This window comes from Pogona vitticeps, chromosome 6 (assembly GCF_051106095.1).
Source record: "Pogona vitticeps strain Pit_001003342236 chromosome 6, PviZW2.1, whole genome shotgun sequence".
NCBI classification, from domain to species: domain Eukaryota; kingdom Metazoa; phylum Chordata; class Lepidosauria; order Squamata; family Agamidae; genus Pogona; species Pogona vitticeps.
Window position 1 is genome coordinate 101,248,819 of NC_135788.1, and position 20,692 is coordinate 101,269,510.

The 20,692-nt window shown below is 44.9% G+C and overlaps 1 protein-coding gene across 5 annotated transcripts; it reads left to right on the forward strand.

Moving 5' to 3' along the window:
* The first annotated feature begins 1,617 nt into the window (after nucleotides 1–1,617).
* Nucleotides 1,618–20,233, forward strand: PNKP (polynucleotide kinase 3'-phosphatase). 5 transcript variants are annotated; one of them, XM_073004419.2, is made up of 17 exons: nucleotides 1,618–1,918; nucleotides 3,643–3,783; nucleotides 4,558–4,604; nucleotides 5,089–5,547; nucleotides 7,422–7,501; nucleotides 8,968–9,025; nucleotides 9,572–9,679; nucleotides 11,340–11,411; nucleotides 11,525–11,573; nucleotides 11,969–12,039; nucleotides 14,471–14,563; nucleotides 15,275–15,371; nucleotides 16,120–16,181; nucleotides 16,768–16,877; nucleotides 16,983–17,070; nucleotides 19,019–19,080; nucleotides 19,863–20,233. In XM_073004419.2, exons 2-17 carry the CDS (start codon nucleotides 3,657–3,659, stop codon nucleotides 19,981–19,983), a joined length of 1,704 nt encoding a protein of 567 aa, XP_072860520.2. In that variant the 5' UTR covers nucleotides 1,618–1,918; nucleotides 3,643–3,656; the 3' UTR covers nucleotides 19,984–20,233. The 5 variants fall into 5 exon arrangements, with proteins under 5 accessions (XP_072860520.2, XP_072860521.2, XP_078234129.1 ...); XM_073004420.2 differs by having other exon boundaries at nucleotides 1,694–1,831; XM_078378003.1 differs by lacking the exon at nucleotides 1,618–1,918 and adding an exon at nucleotides 1,948–1,966.
* The last annotated feature ends 459 nt before the right edge of the window (nucleotides 20,234–20,692 follow it).

Here is a 20,692-nt window from a genome sequence, read left to right on the forward strand (position 1 = left end):
GATTAACCCTTTTAAAGTCAAAATTACGATATAATTTAGCTCTATCTTAGTCTTTTGGGAAAGGAACCAATTGCAAATACTGTCGTTCATCTGTGACTAGGTAACCTCCAAGCTCTGCACTTCGAACAAAGCAAGGGAGGAGCAGCGTTGGAGGGAAAACCCATCTGTGCCATGTGGCCCGCTTTGTACCTGCTAGGCCAGCTCACAGCTCTCCTGTGCAAGGGATGATGCTGCCCTCTTGTCAGCACTGAAGAAGACATAGTCCCCTGCCCATCCACTTGTCTTATTCACATGGGAAGAAAGCCAGCGCAACATCAAGCCTTTCACTTCAGCCAAAAGAAGATGGAACACTCTTTGCAGGCACACTTATTTTGGGCTGGTTCTCCTCCCCCTGCATGCTCTTCATTCCTAGTTGTTGCTCTCTTGAGTATCATAGTGAGGATTGCCAGATCTCAAAAGTGCTGGCTGAAGAGTCAGGAGATTGTTGTGCCTCCCTAAGTTTCCATGCAGAGAGACGATTGCCAGCACAAGAGGAGAATAAAGTTTGATTCTATTGCATATGGTGATGTTAAAGCTATTGCAGCTGTTTTCTCCCTATTCCCAGGTGGTGCCAGGTTTCACTGGCTGTGCGTAAATGCACCTGTAGGTCTATTGTGCAAAATAATATTTATTTTGGAGGAAGGGCAGGGAGTTTATATTGCTTCACTCTGTCACACACATACACACACGTTATTTTGCAACTGTTTGTAAACACAAGGCTCCCCCCCTTTCAGGTTTTGCCTGACGTCTCAGGAAACAGGAAGCCATTGACCTACTCAAGGTTCTTCTTGCTGCTGTTACCCTGTTTCCCCGAAAATAAGACCTAACCTGAAAATAAGCCCTAGTATGATTTTTTCAGAATGCTTGTAATATAAGCCCTACCACAAAAATAACCCCTAGTTGAGTGAAACCCCACCCTCCACTATTGTGCAGCAACCAGAAGATGATGACAGGACTGTATTTGAATCAATGTAGATTGTTGTACATGGAAAAAAATAAAATATCCCCTGAAAATAAGCCCTAATGTGTTTTTGGAGCAAAAATTAATATAAGACCCTGTATTATTTTTGGGGAAACAGGCTACTATTGTGTGTTACAATTCAGCTGATCTTTTTAGGAGAAGACACATCTGACATTTTTGCCTTGTTTAAGACAAGAATGGAGAACCTGTGGCTGAAAAACAATTCCCGCCATTACCTCACCGTTCATTGACTGGTTGAATCTGCTGGAAGCTAAAGTCCAGCAATATCTAGAAGGCCCTGCGTTTCAAATCCTGGTTGAAAGGTTTTACACAGTTTAATATCTAACTGCTGATTTATTCTTGTGATTTATAATTTTATACTTTACAGCATCTTGAAATATACATAGAGAATTGGTCAGTTCGATGCCACGTTTTTAATGCATTCAATTAACTGGGCTCTTAAAAAGATATCATCGACTGTTTTATTGTTTCTTCTCAATGCTGGAAATTCCTCCTTGCCTTCCTCCGTGTGAGTGAGTAAATTTTCCTTGCCTTGTCTGTAGACTTACCGCGCCCACCACCGTTTAAACCGAGACGGAACGGAGGTTTCCGGAACAGATTCTCACCTCTTGTGCAGCGACGGAACATTATCTAAACGTGCTATGCTTATAACAAACCTATGGAATACTGTATCCCACTTTTACCAGCTTCCGATCTGATTTTGAATGCTGGTACCGTTTGACTCAGAATGGCGTGTCTGCAGGCTAATTAAAAGAGCATGAAGTTGGAACCGCGGGCCAATGAGCGCCGAATTTGGGCTGAATGAAAGGGGTTAGAGAGACAATACACTGTGATTTTTGTTGCAACCTAAAATGGGCTTGGTGTGAGTTATTTTGCAAACCAGCTGCTGCCGATGGGGTGAGATATAACTTTTCTTTTTGCAGGATTTGAACGAATTCTGAGACGGTAAGCGATTGCATTCCGGAGACATTTACTGAAGAGTAAGGGTCACTTAAGTCATCATCATCTTCGAACTGGAGTCAGTGGAGTATATTGCCTGGGTTGGCTTAAATCTTATACACGGTATAGGAGTAATATAGGGTAACAGTGCAGTCCTAGTCATCGAAGACAGTGGGTCCTACTCCTGAGTAAATGCTGCGTAACACGGTCCTTGTAGAGTTAATCTTAGCAGTGATACTCCAAGAGAAGTGATTCATAGCTTCGCTATCAAAATCGCTCATCCCTTGCCTCTGCTTTCCCACGCGGATAATGGAAGGAGGAATGAGAAGATTCTTGTATCTAGTATTTAGTTTTTATTGTGACAAGAATAACTTTTTTAGGATAAGATTAACTGCAACGATCTAGCGGTCTTGCCCGTCTCCGCCAATCTGCAATACGGTGGGTGGGTCAGTGGGTGGAACAAGCTGTAATTCCACCGGTAGAGGAGGTTTCTTGCCAGAGGTTTAAATTCAGAGGTTTTTTTAAGTTAAACCACAGATTTTCCAGGTAAGACAACAATTAGGCAGAAAATGATAATTTCCGGTATCTGGTCTTATTTTGCACACACACCTCCCGGGAATGTCGTTCCTTGGAACTCATTAAAGCTCTGGTTTTGAGTGTGCACGTATAGATTAATTTCAACATAGAGGTGTAAAGTGAGAGAGAGCAGCACCACTCTACGTCCATAAAGAATCGCAGCAAGAGTGGTCATTCATTGCCTCCGGTGGTAGCCGCTATACTTTTCCGTCTCTACGCTTCTCCGCATGCGGATCCGGGTCCGTTCATTAACGTCTGAATGAACTAGACGAGTCTTTTTGAACTGTGTGGGTGTGCACAAAGCTCACTTCCGGGGGAACATGAAAATGTAACACCGCCATCCGCAGTGCTCGTGGAGGGAAGCCTTCCTCTTCTCATTTGCTTAACGGGGGTGCAGTAACTGGCGAAGGTGGGGGAGTCTGTATGACCCCCGTTCTCATTGCCATGATGAACCCCTTCAAAAATCTAAACCCACGTTGTTTTTACTGCTGACACGTGCTTATTAAATGGGAGGGTATGCAAAGTAGAGCTGCTTCTTCTCTACTTAATAGCACACTTTTGAGGGGTTATTTCGGATTTTAAGTGCACTCGGGAAACGATTTTATTCCTTCTCGAGTATATGAGGAAGGTGATCTCTTAAACAGGCATACCCATCCAGTATGGATGTTGTGATTGTTTGCTTTATTTGTGCTTTCTAATTGCATGTTATCTGGCAGATAATATAGGGTTGCTCATACCTGTGGAATCCGGAGTTCAGCTATTCTTTCCTGTCATTTCTTGTTGAAAATATTTTTCCCATATGCTGTCTCTTATTTCTATTTTTAATAGCCTATCTTTCCTTTCTCTTGCTCTCCAAGTAGTTCATGATCTCTTGCAGTGAAACTTCCCTGATTTAGCCTCCATCATCATTGTTCATTTCTTTTTTTCTCTCTTTCTGTTGAGATTGAACGTCCTTAAAATGAGACAATTCTAGCACCTTACGTTATGGGGTGCAGTGTATTGAAGACAGTCCTGTGCACCAGAATTGAGGAAAGAAGTTTTGTTTGCCGGTCGGTGTATGACATTGTGGCTGATTGCAATCCAAACCATTCCTTTTTTGTTGACAGACTAGCATAGGACCATGCCGTGCTTTCTCATCAGTCAAGACAAGCGTCATGACCCAATCCTTCTGCCTGATGGTACGACTGTTGTTCTGGGCAGGGGACCTGAGACACGTGTTACTGATAAGAAATGTTCTCGGACACAAGGTAAGTGTACATACAAACACACATGTGACCTCCAGCTAGGGGCAGCTTGCTTTGATTCCGGATAAGCTGTATCCATAAATATCCTGAGTTGTTTTGCAGTCTGTTGGCCACTGTTTTTCTCCCTGATCATGTTTTTTTTCAATCACTCACAATTTTCTAGCTTTCAAAGTTGCAAATAACAGTGACTCCTTCATCACTCAGATATCTGTGTAGATGGGGGCTATTGTAATATATTTGAATAAAACAAAATAATCTTTGGTGATCATAGAGTGATTTGTTTTGCTCTTTTCAAATGTAAACATGGTGATATCAGGAAACTGCTAGACAAAATACTGTTGAAAACTCAGTTAAATTTTAAGTGATTTGGCCAAGGTAGATCTATATTACTTACCTAATTCAGAGCAAAGAATACAATTTCTATATTAAGACTTTTGAGAATCTGCGTGCAAAATCTTGTCTTGATAGCATCACTGTCTGCTCTGACCTCCTTGGAAGAAAAGCAGGCTACAGAAATACAGTAGATGTTTTCATTTCTCTTGTAGTCTGTACTCTTGCTACTTTCCTGGTACACTGACAGCTGCTAATATGCACTCACTAAATACTCATTCCTTTTAAAAAAAACATAAGCAAACCATCACCAACATCGCTTCTAGGTTTTGAGGTTTTTTATGTAGCGTTTAAAATGGTCTTATTCTGTCTAAATCACTTTGAGTGTGATGTTCTGTATTTTCTTGAATGTAACATGTGCTGTTCTTGCTTTCTGTGCTCTTTCAGTGGAGTTGCTGGCAAATTATACCTACCGATCAGTTAGAGTCACCCAGGTAAAATGTGAAAAGTCCAGTGTTATGGGTTTGTGTGAGGTGTGATGATACTTCAAGTTGGGGCTCCTTGCTGAAGTGGGAAAGGTACCTTCTCTTGCTTGCAAACCTATCTAGGTCAAGGGTAGGATACCTGAATTGCCAGATCCCAGGACCAAATCTGGCCCGGTCTGGGATCCACAGCAAGCTGTGCCCCCTTCTCCATGACACAATTGTTTTGTAGGTAGATTCACAGGGTTATAAATGTTTCTTCTCATTTTAGAAGTTTGAGACTTCTATCTTCAAGTTTAGCTATGAAATAAGAACTTCTATCTCAGTTTAGTGGGGTTTTTTTGTTTTGTTTTGTTCTCTTTCATCCTGGCACCAGTAGCAGGCAGGCCCCAAGAACCATTTCAGCTCTTAGGCTCGAAAAGATGTTCCTCACCCTTGTTCTAGATCTGTTCTAGGCTGTGGGGTGGAAGTCCTAATGTATTTGGTGTGTTGGCAGCGAGGGGTGAACCCCACATCCGTGGAGGAGATACACCTGCACCGTGGAGACAGCACAACCCTCCAGGAAGGGCAGACTCTGTGCTTAGTGAATGGGTTGTATCCTTACTGCATCCGGTTTGAGCAAGAGGCTACCTCCCCAAAGAAAAACCTGCTGCAGTTCTTCAGTCCCAAGCGACCTCTGAAGCAAGAGGAGGAAAAGGGCAGGAGGGCCCCACCAGTCAAGCGGACCAAGACCTCCTCCCCGTCTGAGGATGAGGAAGGAGAAGAAGACAACGGTGACGACCCATCTGTGGTTGAGAAGCTGAGGCAGCTGCAGGAGACGGCAGCTCGGGCAGAGCAAGCCCTCCCGCCATCTCAGAAGCTTCTGTCTAAGGTGGCCCCCCAGCTCTGTGACTCCTGGGAGGACCATGGCAAGCTCCTGGTCTTTACCAGGAAAGGAGTCGTGCCTAGCACCAAGGTAAGCCTGACAGCCTCATGTCTCTGAGAGTGGAGTTATCAAAGGGCACTGCTTCTTTTAGGACTCCTTCAGGGCATATTCAGGAAAGAGAAGGGGGAGCCTGTGTTTCTCAATGCGATGTGGACTTCAGGTCCCATCGGTCTTAGCCAGCATAGCTAGTGATCAGGCATGATGGGCATTGTAGTTTAACAGTATCCAGAGGGTCACAAGTTTTCCATTCCTGGTTTAGAGTGAGGTTTTCTGCATGCTTCCTAAGAATAAAATATAAGTCTCAACCAGAATAGAAGAGTGAGTTTCCGGTGGTTTTTCTCTTTGTCCAGGCCCTCTCAATTTACAGTAGCAACTACAGTATTGACCTTCTCAAATCCTCACTGGATTTAGATGTAAGCCCTGCTGTTCAAGAGACCAGTCCTCTGTTGAAGAATTATATTTGCTTTTAATAAGATAATAAAGTAGTTTTATTCGAATACACTGGGGCCTCGACTTACAAACATCCCTACTTACGAAAATTTTGAGGTACGAAAAGCTCCAGCTGCAAAATTTTGGTTCGAATTGCGGCCAGAGCTTCGACTTACGAAAGGCAGGGGGTAAGGGCAGGAAATTCAAAGCCGTCCCCGCTGCCCTCTGCCTCCCGTCCCCTCTGCCTCCTGCAGCTGTGGAGGCAGCGTGGATGGGAGGCAGAGGGCAGCGGGGACAGCTTTGGAAGCCTGGGAGGCCTCCCACGACGGCTGTGGTCAAAGCGTCTTCCCCAGTGGCGGCGGTCACGGCAGTGGGGAAGCCCGGGCTTCCCCGGTGGTGGCAGTCATTTTTGGGGGGTATTTTTTCCTTCGGCCGTAACGGATTAATTGCTTTTCAATGCATTCCTATGAGAAATGGTGCTGCGACTTATGAAAATTTCGAGGTACGGACACCCTTTCAATACGGATTAATTCCGTAAGTCGAGGCACCACTGTACAGTTGTTGCATTAAATAGGCTTAAGCATTAGGCATGTCCACCTGTTACAATGTTTAAAATAAGCTTATTATTTCCAAGTAAAATAAAAACAACTAAAATAAGCTAAGTAATCATTTTTGCGCTCTCTCTACATGTTAGCATCTAGAACCTGAGCTATTTTGCCTCCTTCACAAGACAAACCTCTCACATTCCATGACATTCACAAACCAACCACAAACATCATTACATACATGACCAACCATTTTCTACACATCTCCAGACCTCCTTTTTTCTTACGCCTTTCAGTTGTTAACCAATTAAGACCAAGTGGGTGTAACACAGTTCATGGCCCACATTCCACATGAAAAGATCCCAAGCCCAGGGGGCTTATCTTCTCCCCCTTAAGCGGCATGCTGTTTCGTCTTCCCCTGGGCCTCTTCGGCCTTGCTTTCTTGTCTTCGTGCCAGGCAAAGCAACCCTGCACAAGCATCTCAGGAGAACATTTCATTGCTTTTAAATTAATCTTACACAGAACCTAGCAGACTCCACCTTTGTATAACTACAAGTCCCAGTTTCCTCCTATAGCCTCACAAACGTACTGACCTGTGGAAGCTGTCTAGAACTCAGCAGTGGTAAGGTGACACCCTGAATCCCAACGCGTCTTCCTGCACTTACTCACTTAGAGATGGCTTCCTAAAAACAATTTCCTAAGGTCTTTGTGCAAACTGCATTGCAGAGTCCCCGAAGAAAGCTGCCGTTCGGCTGCTGCACTTGCACTCTCAATCTTGAGAGTTATCACAGTAGCGTTGAACGGACCTTTGTGGTGGAGCTTGACCAGGAAAGATGGAAGCAACCATGTTTTGGTGCATGGTAGAAATCAGAGACGATGCTTCATGCTAGGCTAGGCCTTGGTTTGATCCTTTGCTGCCTTGTTCCTCAGGTGGCAGGTTTTGATCTGGATGGAACTATCATCACGACCCAGTCAGGGAAAGTGTTTCCGACCAGCCCTGACGACTGGAGGTGAGCGTGCGAGCTATCTGCCAAGGACCAAGGGGCACTGGTAGGAGGGCTTGGTGGACAGTGAACATGAGAGAGTGGAAATTGAGCTGTGAATCGGGAGTCCTGGTTAGAATCCCTGTGGAGTCCGTGGCTGCCTTGACCTTGCATGACTATTGCGTGGGTACTGCATGCGATTGTGAGGAAAGGATGTGGTGCTGTCCAGGACTCGGTAAAGAAAAAGTGGAAGGATGATAATAAAAGTATATAAAAGCTGGAGCTAGTGTGAGGCTACCACTGTCAGCATTCCTGAGTGGAGGAGAAGAGGGGTCTGTGTGTTATCTGCCAGGGCAGGGGAGTATGTCTGGCAAGGGAACTGCGGCTGTGTCCCTCCACTTCCCTTGCAGAACTTCGGCCTGGGGGAACCTGGCCTTCTCTTCAGGACTGAGCCCTCTCTGCTTGCTGGCTAATGAAGCAACTACTTTACTTTCTTTTCCCTTTCCCTGACTTCTTTGCCTTGACTTCTATTACCTGTTTTGGAATGAAATGGAGAGGGAAGTGTGTTTTTATGCAGGGGAGGGCATTGTTGTATTGTTATTTTGCTTTTGTTTATTGTTGTAGTAGTTGTTATTTTAGAGGGAGAGAAGGATGAGGGGATTTACTTAACGCAGCCTGCGCCTGCCTGACTTTGCTGTTGTGAGGTCTTTTGTCTGTCGAGGAGGGACATGTTTTCAAAGGAAGGGGGAATGTTGCAGGGGAGCAGCAATTACACCTGCAGCGGGCAGGAGGAGATGCAGAGTTGGGAGACATCAACACCATCATGGGAGGGGGGCAGAAAACACAGTGCTGGACCCACCCACCCTGAAACCCCAAACTGTCTCCCAGCTCAGATAGCCTGGCTAGCCCTGATGGTAAACTGCCTGGATTGAAGGTGCTGTTAAGACTTCTAAATTTTCATTAATGTTTTAAACTATTATCTTTTGTATTTTTGTATTTATTTTGTTTGTCTTGACAGTAGGTTAGCCACCCAAAAATATTAATTTATGGGACATTCTGTGCTTCATTCAGGAGATAGCTAATGGTATGGTGGTTAGAAGGCAAGACAATGGCCAGAGGACTGCCCTCATTTTACCTTGAAGCCCACTACGTGATCTTGGGCCTTATCCTGGCCTGCCTCACAGGATTGTTGTGAAACTGTAGGGAATGAGGAGGTAAACCACGTATGCCATCCTAAGATCCTTGGAAGAAAGGCAGAGTGAAAAATTAATACGTAAGAAATAAAAATGGTGGAAGTCGCTCCTACCTGTGTGAGGTAAAATAACATGTAATATGAGAACCTGGGCTGATCACTGTGTGAGATGAAGGGTCTGAAGCTGGAGCTTGTGCTGTCATTTTCACATTGTGCTTTGCATGCTTCTGCTAACACTAGTGGTACTAATAGTGTCCCTGTGGGGAACAGTGACTGGAAATGGATCTCTCTTTTTTTGCAGGATCCTGTACCCTGAGGTACCACGAAAGCTGAAGCAGCTTCAGAGTGAGGGTTACAAGGTATGTGTGTGTTTTTAGCCTGGAGTGGAGAAAAGTGAGAGGTGATACAATAGATGTCTTCAGATTTTTGAAGGGCTGTTAATATGGCAGCTGGAACAAGCTTATTTTCTGCTGCTCCAGTGGGTAGACTTCAATGGATGAATTCAAATTATGGGAAGGGTGGTTCCAACTAAACCGTAAGAGGAACTGCTTTACAGCAACAACTGTTCAGCAGTAGATTACCTCAGAAGACGGGGAAGGGCTCCTTGGTTGGACTTTTTTGAAACAGAGATTCAGTGGCCACCTGTCAGGAAAGATCAAGGTGATGGATTCCTGTGTGGGCCGAGGCTTCGACCAGATGTCCCTCGGAGTCTTTTCCAGCTCTCTAGTTAATTTGATTCTGTACCATTTCGTTCTAATCACCTTCCGACAGGAGGGCCTGGCATGCTCTGGTCCATGGGGTCACGACAAGCCGGACACGACTTAAGGACTAAACAACAACTGCTCCACAATCCTCATTGCTATTTTCCTTTCCTCCATCACGTCTTTTCCCCACCCCGTGGATAGCTTGTGATCTTCACCAACCAGATGGGCATCGGCCGTGGGCGGCTCAGACCTGAAGTTTTCAAAGCCAAAGTGGAAGCTGTGATTGAGCGGCTTGGCGTCCCGCTGCAGGTGAGCTGGCAGTGGGCAGGATGTCTCCTGAAGGATGCTTTGTGAGGAAAGCAAAGAACAGAGCAGAAGGATGTGCTTGTCTTAGGTGGCTGTGGCAGAACCAGGGTGGTCATATGAAATACTGAGTGCTCTAGAGGCCTCGTAAGTGTGACGTGGCACATCATTTAAAAGGGTCTTAATTATATATATTTCAAATGAAGTCCCCAAATTTTTGAAATCGTACATATCGGCAAGACTGAAGAAGAAAAGCGGAAGGACAGGAATGGAAATGAGAACATGGAACGGCAGTACACTGCTTATAAAGAACATAAAGATTTGTATTCTATTGGTCTTATTTGTAACCTGCCTTTTCCCCCTATAAAAGGACTGAAGGCAGGTCACAAGATAAAAACAAGTAACATTGAAGCACAGTAAATAGCACATTAAAAAGCAAATCAAATACCTAAAAGTGATTAAAAGCAGTAACTTTAAAAACAAACTAACAAGGTAAAAAGCTAAAACCAGCATCCAATAACTTGCTTTAAAATTACATATTAAAATGAAATTTAAAAGCCTGCCTGAAAAAGTGGGTCTTCAAGCTTTTGGCAGAAGAATAAAAGGGAGGGGGACCAGCCTAATCTCCCAAGGGAGAGCATTCCACCTTCTGGGAGCTGCCGGTTATATTGTGCCACTTCCTCCTCCAGAAGACTTGCCTGGTTTTCTTGCTGATGCAGTTCAGCTGCCAGGTGTGTGCATCTGATAAAGTGATGGTGGGGAAGCCATGACAATTTATGGCAGGGAGAACACATTATTTTCTATGATTCTGCAAGACTCTTTGCTGGTTTAGTTGCAACAGATGAGCACATGTACCTCCCTAGAAATCACTGATTTCCATAAGATTTCTCTTGACTATAGTCACCTCTAGATGCAACCCGTTGTTCTCAGGTAATCCTGCTCTTTGCTCTTCCATTGCTATTCCTACCTCACAGGGTTGTTTTAAGGAAAAGATGGGGAGACGGAGACCCGTGTACACCATCTTAAGCTCCTACAAGGAAGAACAGGATTTAAATATAACAATTACATAATAAAAACATCTACTGCATCCCAGTCATGCAGTACACAAAGGGCCTTCTCGGCAGCTGCCCCTAGACTATGGAACGCCCTCCCAACTGAAATTCGTCTGGCGCCGACGTTGATGACATTTCGGCGCCAGGTCAAAACCTTCCTGTTCCAGAAGGCTTTTAATTGAAATAACAACTGTGGGTCCTGATGATGGCAATTCTAATTGTATTTTAATTGTATTTTAATCATTTTATTGTATTGAATTTTAATTATTGTAAGCCGCCCAGAGACCTCTGGGTAGAGTGGGCGGCATATAAATTAAATAAATAAATAAATTAAATAAATAAATAAATAAAAAGTGCAACATGGAAGCCAAGTTGACTATATCTTGTCCAGATTCTTCTTTATTTATCCCTTTCACCCGTCTGGCCATTACTAGAATTGCCAGATGTCAGGAGATACAGTGGAGATCACAAACTTTATTCAGAGATACAAATCTTTGAGGAAATGTTGGGTATAAATTCATGAATGAATGAGTGAGTGCTGCTTTGTATTTGAGATGAGCCAGAATGGCATGCAGAGCCTACTGGATCATTCCCCTGTTCTCTTTTCTCGGCAGGTCTTGGTGGCAACCGGCTCTGGCATTTACCGCAAACCTGTGCTCGGGATGTGGGATCATCTCTGCGAGAAGGTACCCGTGGGTTGCAGGGAGAAAAGAAGGGCTGGCGAGAAGCCCAGAGAAGTCCATCCCACGGCGTATCTTGACCTTCTCCTTCCCTCTGTCCTGTCTCTTTTTCTCCCCAGGCAAATGGTGGCTTATCAGTATCTTTGCAACAAAGTGTCTATGTGGGAGGTGAGTAAAGGATGAAAGGCTGGGCATGAGTTGCGTAGAGCAGTGGTCCCCAACCATTGGCTTCCAGATGTTCTTGGACTTCAACTCCCAGAAATCCTGGCCAGCAGAGGTGGTGGTGAAGGCTTCTGGGAATTGTGGTCCAAGAACATCTGGAGGCCCGAGGCTGGGGACCACTGGTGTAGAATCTTTATTTCTCATCCTAGTCATATGGCTTCTGATGGCAAGAATGAGATCGGGTTCTCATCTATACCTCTTATAGCAGCTGCAACACGGCATACATGTTCCTGCATCCTGAAATGTATTAAGGCTGAATTCTAGATGTTGGCAGTGGCCTATCACCAGATTGTTTGTTTTCCAGCAATGGGGGTTGTCCTGTCTCTCTTTTCTCTCTAAAGATGCAGCTGGTCGTCCAGCCAATTGGGCCCCTGGGCGTAAGAAGAAGGATTTCTCTTGCAGTGACCGTTTGGTATGGAACAAATCCTAATCTTTTTCCTCCTCCCATCCAGACCACAGAAGTGATCATTTGGACAGCCTTTGATCCACAGTTAGTTCTTTGGACTAGGACTCCTAATCTGGCCTGCCTGGATGGAATCTGGTTTGGAATCCACTTTCTGCATCTTTCACTGTAGTTGCCATCAGCCTTGTGAAGAAGGGTGGCTGAAGCATTACTGTTGCTCTTTTTAAAATGTGGTGTATTGCTTTCACACAGGGGTTGTGCATGTAGGCTTCCATGTGCTGTGTATTCAGTAGTTTGCTGCACAGACACTGAATCTGCTGTGCACCATCCTTGGAATCTCATGGGGAAAAAGTTTCTAGCCTTCATGATTTTGCTTTTTTTAAACCAGGTTTCCACTTTTAACATTCTTTTTTTAAAGCGCATTTATGTCCCATCTTTCTTTACCACATTCAGAATATTAAAACCTCTGCTACAACAAAACTCACAGAACTCTCTCATTTCCCACATTTCCCCTCCTTTGTCATCTTCAAAACCCACAAATAATTTGGAGATGTGAAGTGTAGAATTGAAATAATTCAGGAAATTTTACTGCAAAAATGACAGTGCCAAAATTGTATTCTTTACTGTGAATTAGGCAAGTAATATTGATGTGCCCGGAGTTGCCTGCTTAATTTTTACTCTCTTTCCCCCCATTTTAAGATTTTCAGGAGTGTGGGAGGGTGGTGGAAGTTTAAGCATGTTTTGGCAGAGTGAACTTATAGTGACCCTTTTCAAGGTTTTCCGGATAGAAAAGACTCAGAAGTGGATTGCCATTCTTCCCTTCTGGGGGTGCCCTGGGATTGTGCAGCTTGCCCAAGGCCACCCAGGCTGGCTGTACTTCCAGGAGGCACAGTGGGGAATCAAGACTCCCAACCTCTGGCTCCGTAGCCAGATACCTAAACCACTGAGCCAGCATAGAGAAGCTGTATAAATAGGCTTTGTAATCAAAGCCACTAGCCTCACTGCCCAGGCAGTTCCAGGATTTGTAATCTTAAAAAAGCAACATTACCAAGCACTTAGTGTAGCAGACGTAGGGGGGTTTCTGGAGGGTGGGGTTCTGGATATTCCAGTCTGGGGCCTTCTGCAGGCCAGAGGATCTCATGCTGTTCTTGGCCAAAGCACTGGATGCAGCTTTTGTTTATATACAGTGTTTTGATCAGCATGGCAGCCTGTATAGAGCAGCCAGTGGTCAGTTGCCAGGTAATGTATATACCCTACTGCTATCCTGGGTGATCAGCTGTTATCCCGTCTGTCATCCTAATAATTACAGTATCATATGCTGTGAAGTCAGTTCTGACTTATGGCAACTCTTCTCTGGGGTTTCCAGCTAGAGAATGCTCAGAAGTGATTTGCCATTCCCTTCTTCTGAGGGTGCCCTGGAACTGTACCGCCTTGCCCAAGACCACACAGGTTGGCCCTACGCACAGGAGGCACAGTGGGGGGAATCGAGCTCCCATCCTCTGGCTATACAGCCAGAAACCTACCTAGCCGTTTAAACAGGGCAATCAAATACCTTCTGTGCAAAATGTAGTCACGCTTTTATTGGACAGAGCGCGGTGCTTGGTTTGCATTTTGAACTCGGCAGCCTGAGGATCTCTGCTGCTTTTTTGGAATGAATTCGTACTCCTCATGCTGCAGAGAACACATTGAAACATTGCAGTGAAGTCTCAGGTGGCAGCCAAGAGTTAAGACATGGCTGGCTGCCTTGTCCCTCCTTTCTAGCCACAGTTCATGTTGCCATTCTATCTGGAGTCGTTGCGTTCATTCGCTTCACTTTCCTGGGCCTTCCAAACTCCTAGAAAATGTGGGCAAAAAGTATGCCAAATAAACAGGGTGAGAAGCAAACTACAGGTACAGTGGTGCCTCGCATAGCGACGTTAATTCGTTCTGCAAAAATCGCTGCAGAACGAAAACTTCGCTATGCGATATTAAAAAGCCCATAGAAACGCATTGAAACCCCTTCAATGGGTTCCTATGGGCTTAAAACTCACCATTGAGCGAAGATCCTCCATAGTGCCACCATTTTCGGTGCCTCTAAGCGAGAAATCCGTCCCTAAACACAGCGGGCGGCCATGTTTTTTCCCGGCGGCCATTTTGAAACCGCCGATCAGCTGTGCGAAAATGGGGGCTTTGCGATGATCGCTTCCCTGCGATCATCGCAAAGCGAAATTCCCCCATAGGGAACATCGCAAAGTGATCGCTTTTGTGATTTCAAAAAATGTGTCGCAAAGCAATTTCGTCATAAAACGAAGCAATCGCTATGCGAGGCACCACTGCATTCTCTGAGCTTGGTTAGTGGCCTCAGACTGTTTCTGTCCCAAAGGGCAAGTTGTACTGATGTGCTCATGCTGGTCTCTGGCTCCTCCCCCACGTTAATGGCTGTGATTGTCCATCCCTACAGTTCGCTCTGAATGCTGGCCTTCCTTTCTACACCCCTGAGGAATATTTCCTGGGCTGGAAAAAGGCATCGTTTGAGCTCCCCAGCTTTGACCCGGTGAATAACTCCTCCGTCTCCTAGTTTGGCTGCTGTAAAATGGTATTTCCCTTCTGAATATCCAAAGCATAATCAGGTGCCATACACGTCAGTAATCTGTACAACAGCCTTGAGAGTCAACTGTGTACTATATTAGTGAGAGTATGCATATATTAGTACAGCGCACACTCTTGTTTGTCTTGTTTTCTCCTTGAATCTGCGAAGATAAACAAGGATTCAGTGTAACTTTGCCTTAGTCCTGACCTCTCGAATCTGTATTATTATTTCATTATACTTCAGAGGAGGGCAAGAAGGATGATCAGGGGACAGGAAACCAAGCCCTGCGAGGAAAGAACTGAAAGAACTGGGTATATTTAGCTTTGAGAAAAGAAGACTGAGGGGAGATAGGAGAGCAATTTTCAAGTACTTGAAAGGTATTCATATAGAGGAGGAGTGGGATCTGTTCTTGGTCATCCCACAATGCAGGACACACATTAATGGGCTCAAGCTACAGGAAGCCAGATTTCAACTGAATAACCTAAGGAGGAGGTGATGATCTCTCTAACACTGGAGGCACACAAGAGAATATTAGATATGCATATGTCAGATCTACTTTGGGTTCTGCACTGACTCAGTGGCCTTAGAAGGCCCCCTTCCAACTCCATTATTCTCTGCTTCTATTAGTAGTAGTTATTTTATAACTTTGCTGTCACTGTCTTTCTACCAACATAGCGGGCCCTGGATCCCAAGGCACAGCTTTATGATCATCCAGATGCTCTCCTGACTTCATCTTCCCCAGAATTGGTAGTGGCTGTTGGTTTCCCCGCTGGTGAGTGAAAAGCCAACAGATCTGTGCTCTTTTAATGGGATAATTTATTGCCATTTCCTAAATGTCATGCTTAATGGTTCATGGTCAGTTGGGAAAAAACAAGCAACAGGTGAAGGGCTAACTCTCTCTCTCCGGTCTTGTCCTGCCAAGACAGAATGAAAACTGAGTCCCTTCCCTGGAGTAGTTTCAAAATCTGGGTTTGGTCCTGATTTCAAATGAAAAGTTTCTGCGTCCTTTGAGAAAATCAAAAAGCAGTATCACTTACTATTTCACTTGCTTCAAGTCTGTTTCTCCTTTGGTTGTCCTTACAACAATGGAAAGATGAAGTTTGAGACAATGGAGCTGTCCTTGGGCTTGGAGGTTTCAGCTAGAGTAGCTGTTTGAAGTGAAGGACCCTTGCTGACAATTGTGCTGTCTCCCAGGAGAGTCAGAGCAGCCAGAAGCAACTAAAGCTGTTTCTCTCCTTCCTTCCTCTGGTGACTCCAGCAGTGGTTACCAGGAGTGATTGGGCCCAAAGGTGAACAAGTCCAGAAAACATAAGGAGCACAGGATGGCATTTGATGAAATCGCAATTACAAAGAGGGGGTAGTTTAATGAAAGGAACATTTGCCTGTTTATTTGTTGTTCTAGCAAGGCTTGGGGTGCTATAGGTGTCCGTTGGGATCCCCAGACCTTTGGAAAACTAGTTTTCTCTGGTTCTCCATCCAACTTCTAACACAAATTATCTTCCTTTCCCCTCCTCTTCCAGCTGGCAAGTCTACTTTTTTGAAAAAATACTTGGTCTCTGTTGGTTACAACTACGTCAACCGGGTAAGTGGAGAGAACTCGGTCACCTTCCCCACTTTCTTTAATGAAGCCTTTCCTGTGTCATCCCCCTTCCTATATGTCGGACATGATTTGGCTGTGCTGCCTGGGAATGGCATGAGATACAGCCAAGCACATCTGGAGAGAGCTGGTTGGAAAAGGCTGCTGTAATGCTGAACCATTGGCCTTGGGATGTTTTGGACACCTTCCCTAACCTTCTTTGTGCTGGATAGCTCAGTGATTTAAGTATCAGGCTGCAGAGCCAGAGATTGTGAGTTTGATTACCCGCTGTGCCTCCTTGACAGGGGCTAGACTGGACAGGGTCCCTTCCAGCTCTGAAGTTCTAAGATTATAGTAGTGGTTCCCCACCTTGGGTCCCCAGATAGTGCTGGACTGCAACTCCCAGAAGCCTTCACCACTAGCTGGGCTGGCCAGGATTTCTGGGAGTTGCAGTCCAGCAACACCTGGGGACCCAAGGTGGGGAACCACTGGTTATAGTTGTACACCAAAACATCTGGAAGGCAAAAGTTTTTCCCCAGACCTTCTCCAAGGACTCATTCCTTCTCATCATCTGCTTTTCCACTCCACGCAGGACACCCTTGGTTCATGGCAGAAGTGTGTGGCATCGTGCCAAGCCTCACTAAAGGCAGGGAAGAGCGTAGCGGTGGACAACACCAACCCTGACCTGGAATCAAGACGAAGGTGAGGCTCCTTCTCCCAAGAGAGGTGAGCAGATGATGGGAGCTCCCAGGGAGTGGGAGCCAGATTCTCTGGAAAAAATAACACTTTACCTTTTCTCCCATGCAGGTATATCGAGTGTGCCAAGGAAGCTGGCGTTCCCTGCCGTTGTTTCCTTTTTACTGCTTCGTTGGAACAAGCCAAGCATAACAATAGAGTAAGTAGCTCTGTAGGACGCTGGAAAGGTTTTCTGGGTTCCCTACTCCAAAGAAGAAAACAAAACACCTAGCGGACCCCATAGTCCCCTACGTCCTGTACATTCTTCTGCTCTCACCTCATTTTTAGGAAATACATCAAAATTGAAAAAAGAAATTTCTCTCTCAGTGCTGACGAGACCTATCATAAGCCAAACAGTAGGGCTTCATGCTCTGGAGAGGACACTCCTCGATTCAGAGCATGTTACCATAGTCTCTCGAGACTGAAGGATGCCTATGATGATGATGAGGGTGGTCAATGAATATTCTGATTTTTCTAAAGAGGGTAAAGACAGGGCACCAACACACACCCTCTTCGTTCTGGAGTTGTTATAAAGAGCAGTTTATGGTAAAGCCCTGCTGCAGATTCTGAGGTGGACAAATTCAAGAGGAAGGTGTGCACACCTACCAGATTGTGAAAACCAGGATGCCCCCCCACACTCTTTTCTTCCTTTTTTTAATTTAGAAAAGCGTCTCATAGCCTCCAAGGAGCGATTTCACCACATTTGCATAAGTGAAAACAGGGTAAAATCCCTCCCGCCAGGCCCACAGATGGTATGTGGGTCCAAGTTCAAAAAAGAGGGATGATCAAAGCCAAGGGGGTTCTTCGCTGGGAGGCCATATGCAGGCTGCGCTTCACCCAGCCTTGAATGAAGCAGTAGAGTAACTGAGCATATCTTTATTTAGGTGTGATAGTTGAAAAATTACTGTGAAGTGCTAAGGGGGAAAGCTGAATCACTCTAGCTCAGCATTCAGAAAAGAGGTAACCTTGCAGATGATCTTGGGCTGCATGTCTCATTAGCCTTAGCCAGTGATGAGGGAACATGGGAGTTATGGCCCAACAAAAGCCGAGACCCGTAAATTCTTCAGTTCTTATCTAGCTCAGAGGATCTGTCTCTAGACTGTAGTAAAATGGAGACCTCCATAAAAACATACAAGCAGTGAAAGGCAATGAAGGACACCCTTTTTTGGCTTTAAAAGGGAAGCTCTGGTTCAGATGGTATTGAATCGCAGCTCAGCTCAGCCACGGCCAGATCAATAGTTATGGGATTGTAGTTGAGAAACTCCTGCATGATCACAAGTTTCCCTCCTCCACCTAAAAGTGTGGTGTAGCATTGAAAGTGAAACCTGTGCTTATATGGCTGCAGTGCTAGCAATCACTGACAACACACATCATCTTGTGTATTTATTGGCTGGCATTCTGTTTGTCTTATATCTATGTAAATGTGCCAGTTGTGACTGATTACACAGTGTCTGAAGTGCTTTGTGAATAGCATTTCCATCTTGGCGTAATGGAAAGTACTACATGAGTAATGTCGATTTCAGCTATTAAAACCTAGAATGCCATTTATCGTGCTGAGAACATCATGCAGCGACTGCTACAGCTTCTCTATATTATATAAAAAAGTAAAGGTTCCCCTTGACAATTTGTCCAGTCGTGTCCAACTCTAGGTGGCGGTGCTCATCTGTTTCCAACCCATAGAGCTAGCGTTTTGTCCGCAATCCTCCGTGGTCACGTGGCCAGCGTGACTAGACACGGAACTCCATTTACCTTTCCACCAAGGTGGTACCTATTTATCTACTCGCATTTTTGCATTTTGCATGCTTTCGAATCACTAGGTTGGCAGGAGCTGGGACAAGCAACAGGGGCTCACTCCGTCGCATGGATTCGATCTTACAACTGCAGGTCTTCTGACCTTGCAGCACAGAGGCTTCAGTGGTTTAACCCACAGTGCCACCATGTCACTCTATATTATATAACATCTGTCTTAAACTTGTTGCCTTAGAAGTTTGGATAGTCCACTTCTCCTTCCGTTCCATACTTAGCGAGTCTGCCATGGAAGAGAATGTTCATGTTCTCTTTTTTTAAGCATTCATAGTGCATTAACAGACCTTTTCTTTTAATTTCAGTTTCGGGAGATGACAGAGAAGGGGCATGTGCCTGTTAATGATATTGTCTTAAACAGCTACAAGTGAGTATCTTGGGGAAGGAACATGATTCACAATAACTCTGCGGGAGTGACCAACACACACATACCTATTTAAAATGCAACATATTAACAGTACTGCAACAAACAGAATCTCTTATTCCAACACATAATTAGCAACAAGTTGATCACTGTTTCTCATGTTTGTGCAGAGGTAAGATTATTTATTTCAAACTAGAAATGAAATACAGTGGTGCCCCGTATAGCGAGGTTAATCCGTTCCGGATTAACCCTCGCTATACGGAATCATCGCTAAACGGGTAGGGCAAAGGTATTGGAACGCATTAAAATTCGTTTAATGCGTTCCAATACCTTCGTTACTTACCCATTCAGCGAGGATCCCAGGTGCCGGCAGCCATTTTCCGCCTTCGCTAAGCGAGGGCAGGGCGCGAAAACGGCTGCCGGCAGCCATTTCCGGGCTTCCGGCGGCCATTTTGGAACCGCCGATCAGCTGTTCGGCGGCTCCAAAATGGCCGCCGCAATACCCGATCTTCGCAATGCGGGTTTTCCCCATTGCGAAGATCGGGTATGTTTCCGTATAGCGATCCCGAAAAAGGGATCGCTATATGGAAACATCGCTATACGGTGCACTCGTTAAGCGAGGCACCACTGTAATCCCTTTCTTTTTTGGCCCATGAAAATCCAGTAACATGCTCAAGTAAGAGTATGTGATTATACTATTTTTGTTGAAGAACATAGTGTGTTTGGGGTAATTTTCTGCATCCATTCTTGAAATATCACTTAACCCCCATATTTATCTTGGACAGGAATAAATATGTGGCACCATCACTGGAGGAGGGTTTCTCTGAAATCCTCAAGATTCACTTTGTTCCTCACTTCACGGACTCCAAATTGGAATCACTTTATCGCCAGTTTTCAGAAGGATGACATCAGATCAACAGTGCATCAGCATCCCTGGCTTTCCTGCTCAACACGTGTTGGATGGAGCTTTTTTAAAATATACCTCCATTGTGGTAGAAGGCATGTGTGTGAAGGCGTGACCTCCTCCTGCTGGTCAAGGGGAATGTTGGCTTAAGCTTATTCTGAAGCTATTTAAAAGTGAAGCAAAAAGAATGGAGTCCCTCTTCCCTGTGAAATAAAGGTTTGGAATGCACCCCGTTGTCTTCTCCCCATACAACCAAGCCTCTCTTATCCTTATTTTCTTTCAGGAAAAACAGCTTTAACTGTTTAACAGGAATATGAAAGACAGATGTAAATTTGCTGATAAACTACTGGATGATTTCCAGTAGATACGTATTGCTGATTGTTGTACAAAATCGTACTGCTGAAATGAAGGAAATCTGTGGTAAGAAGGAATGAACTTCTGTGGGAAAGTCTATAGCTGGGAGTTATAGTTTTGGTACTTGGAACATATTTCTGGACCCAGAATTTTTGTATGTTCTGTTATGCTGATTTAGTGGACAGCACAGTCCTAGTTTAAAGAATAGCAGCAGCAGTAAGTTAACAACCTGAAAGCCTAATTTTACTTACCTAGGGACAATGAGAAGGGGAAATACTGACAAGTGTGTTCACTGAGGCTGATCCCCCCTCAACAGAGCCCAAGCTGTGTGCCACATAAGGCTCCTAAAACAACTGC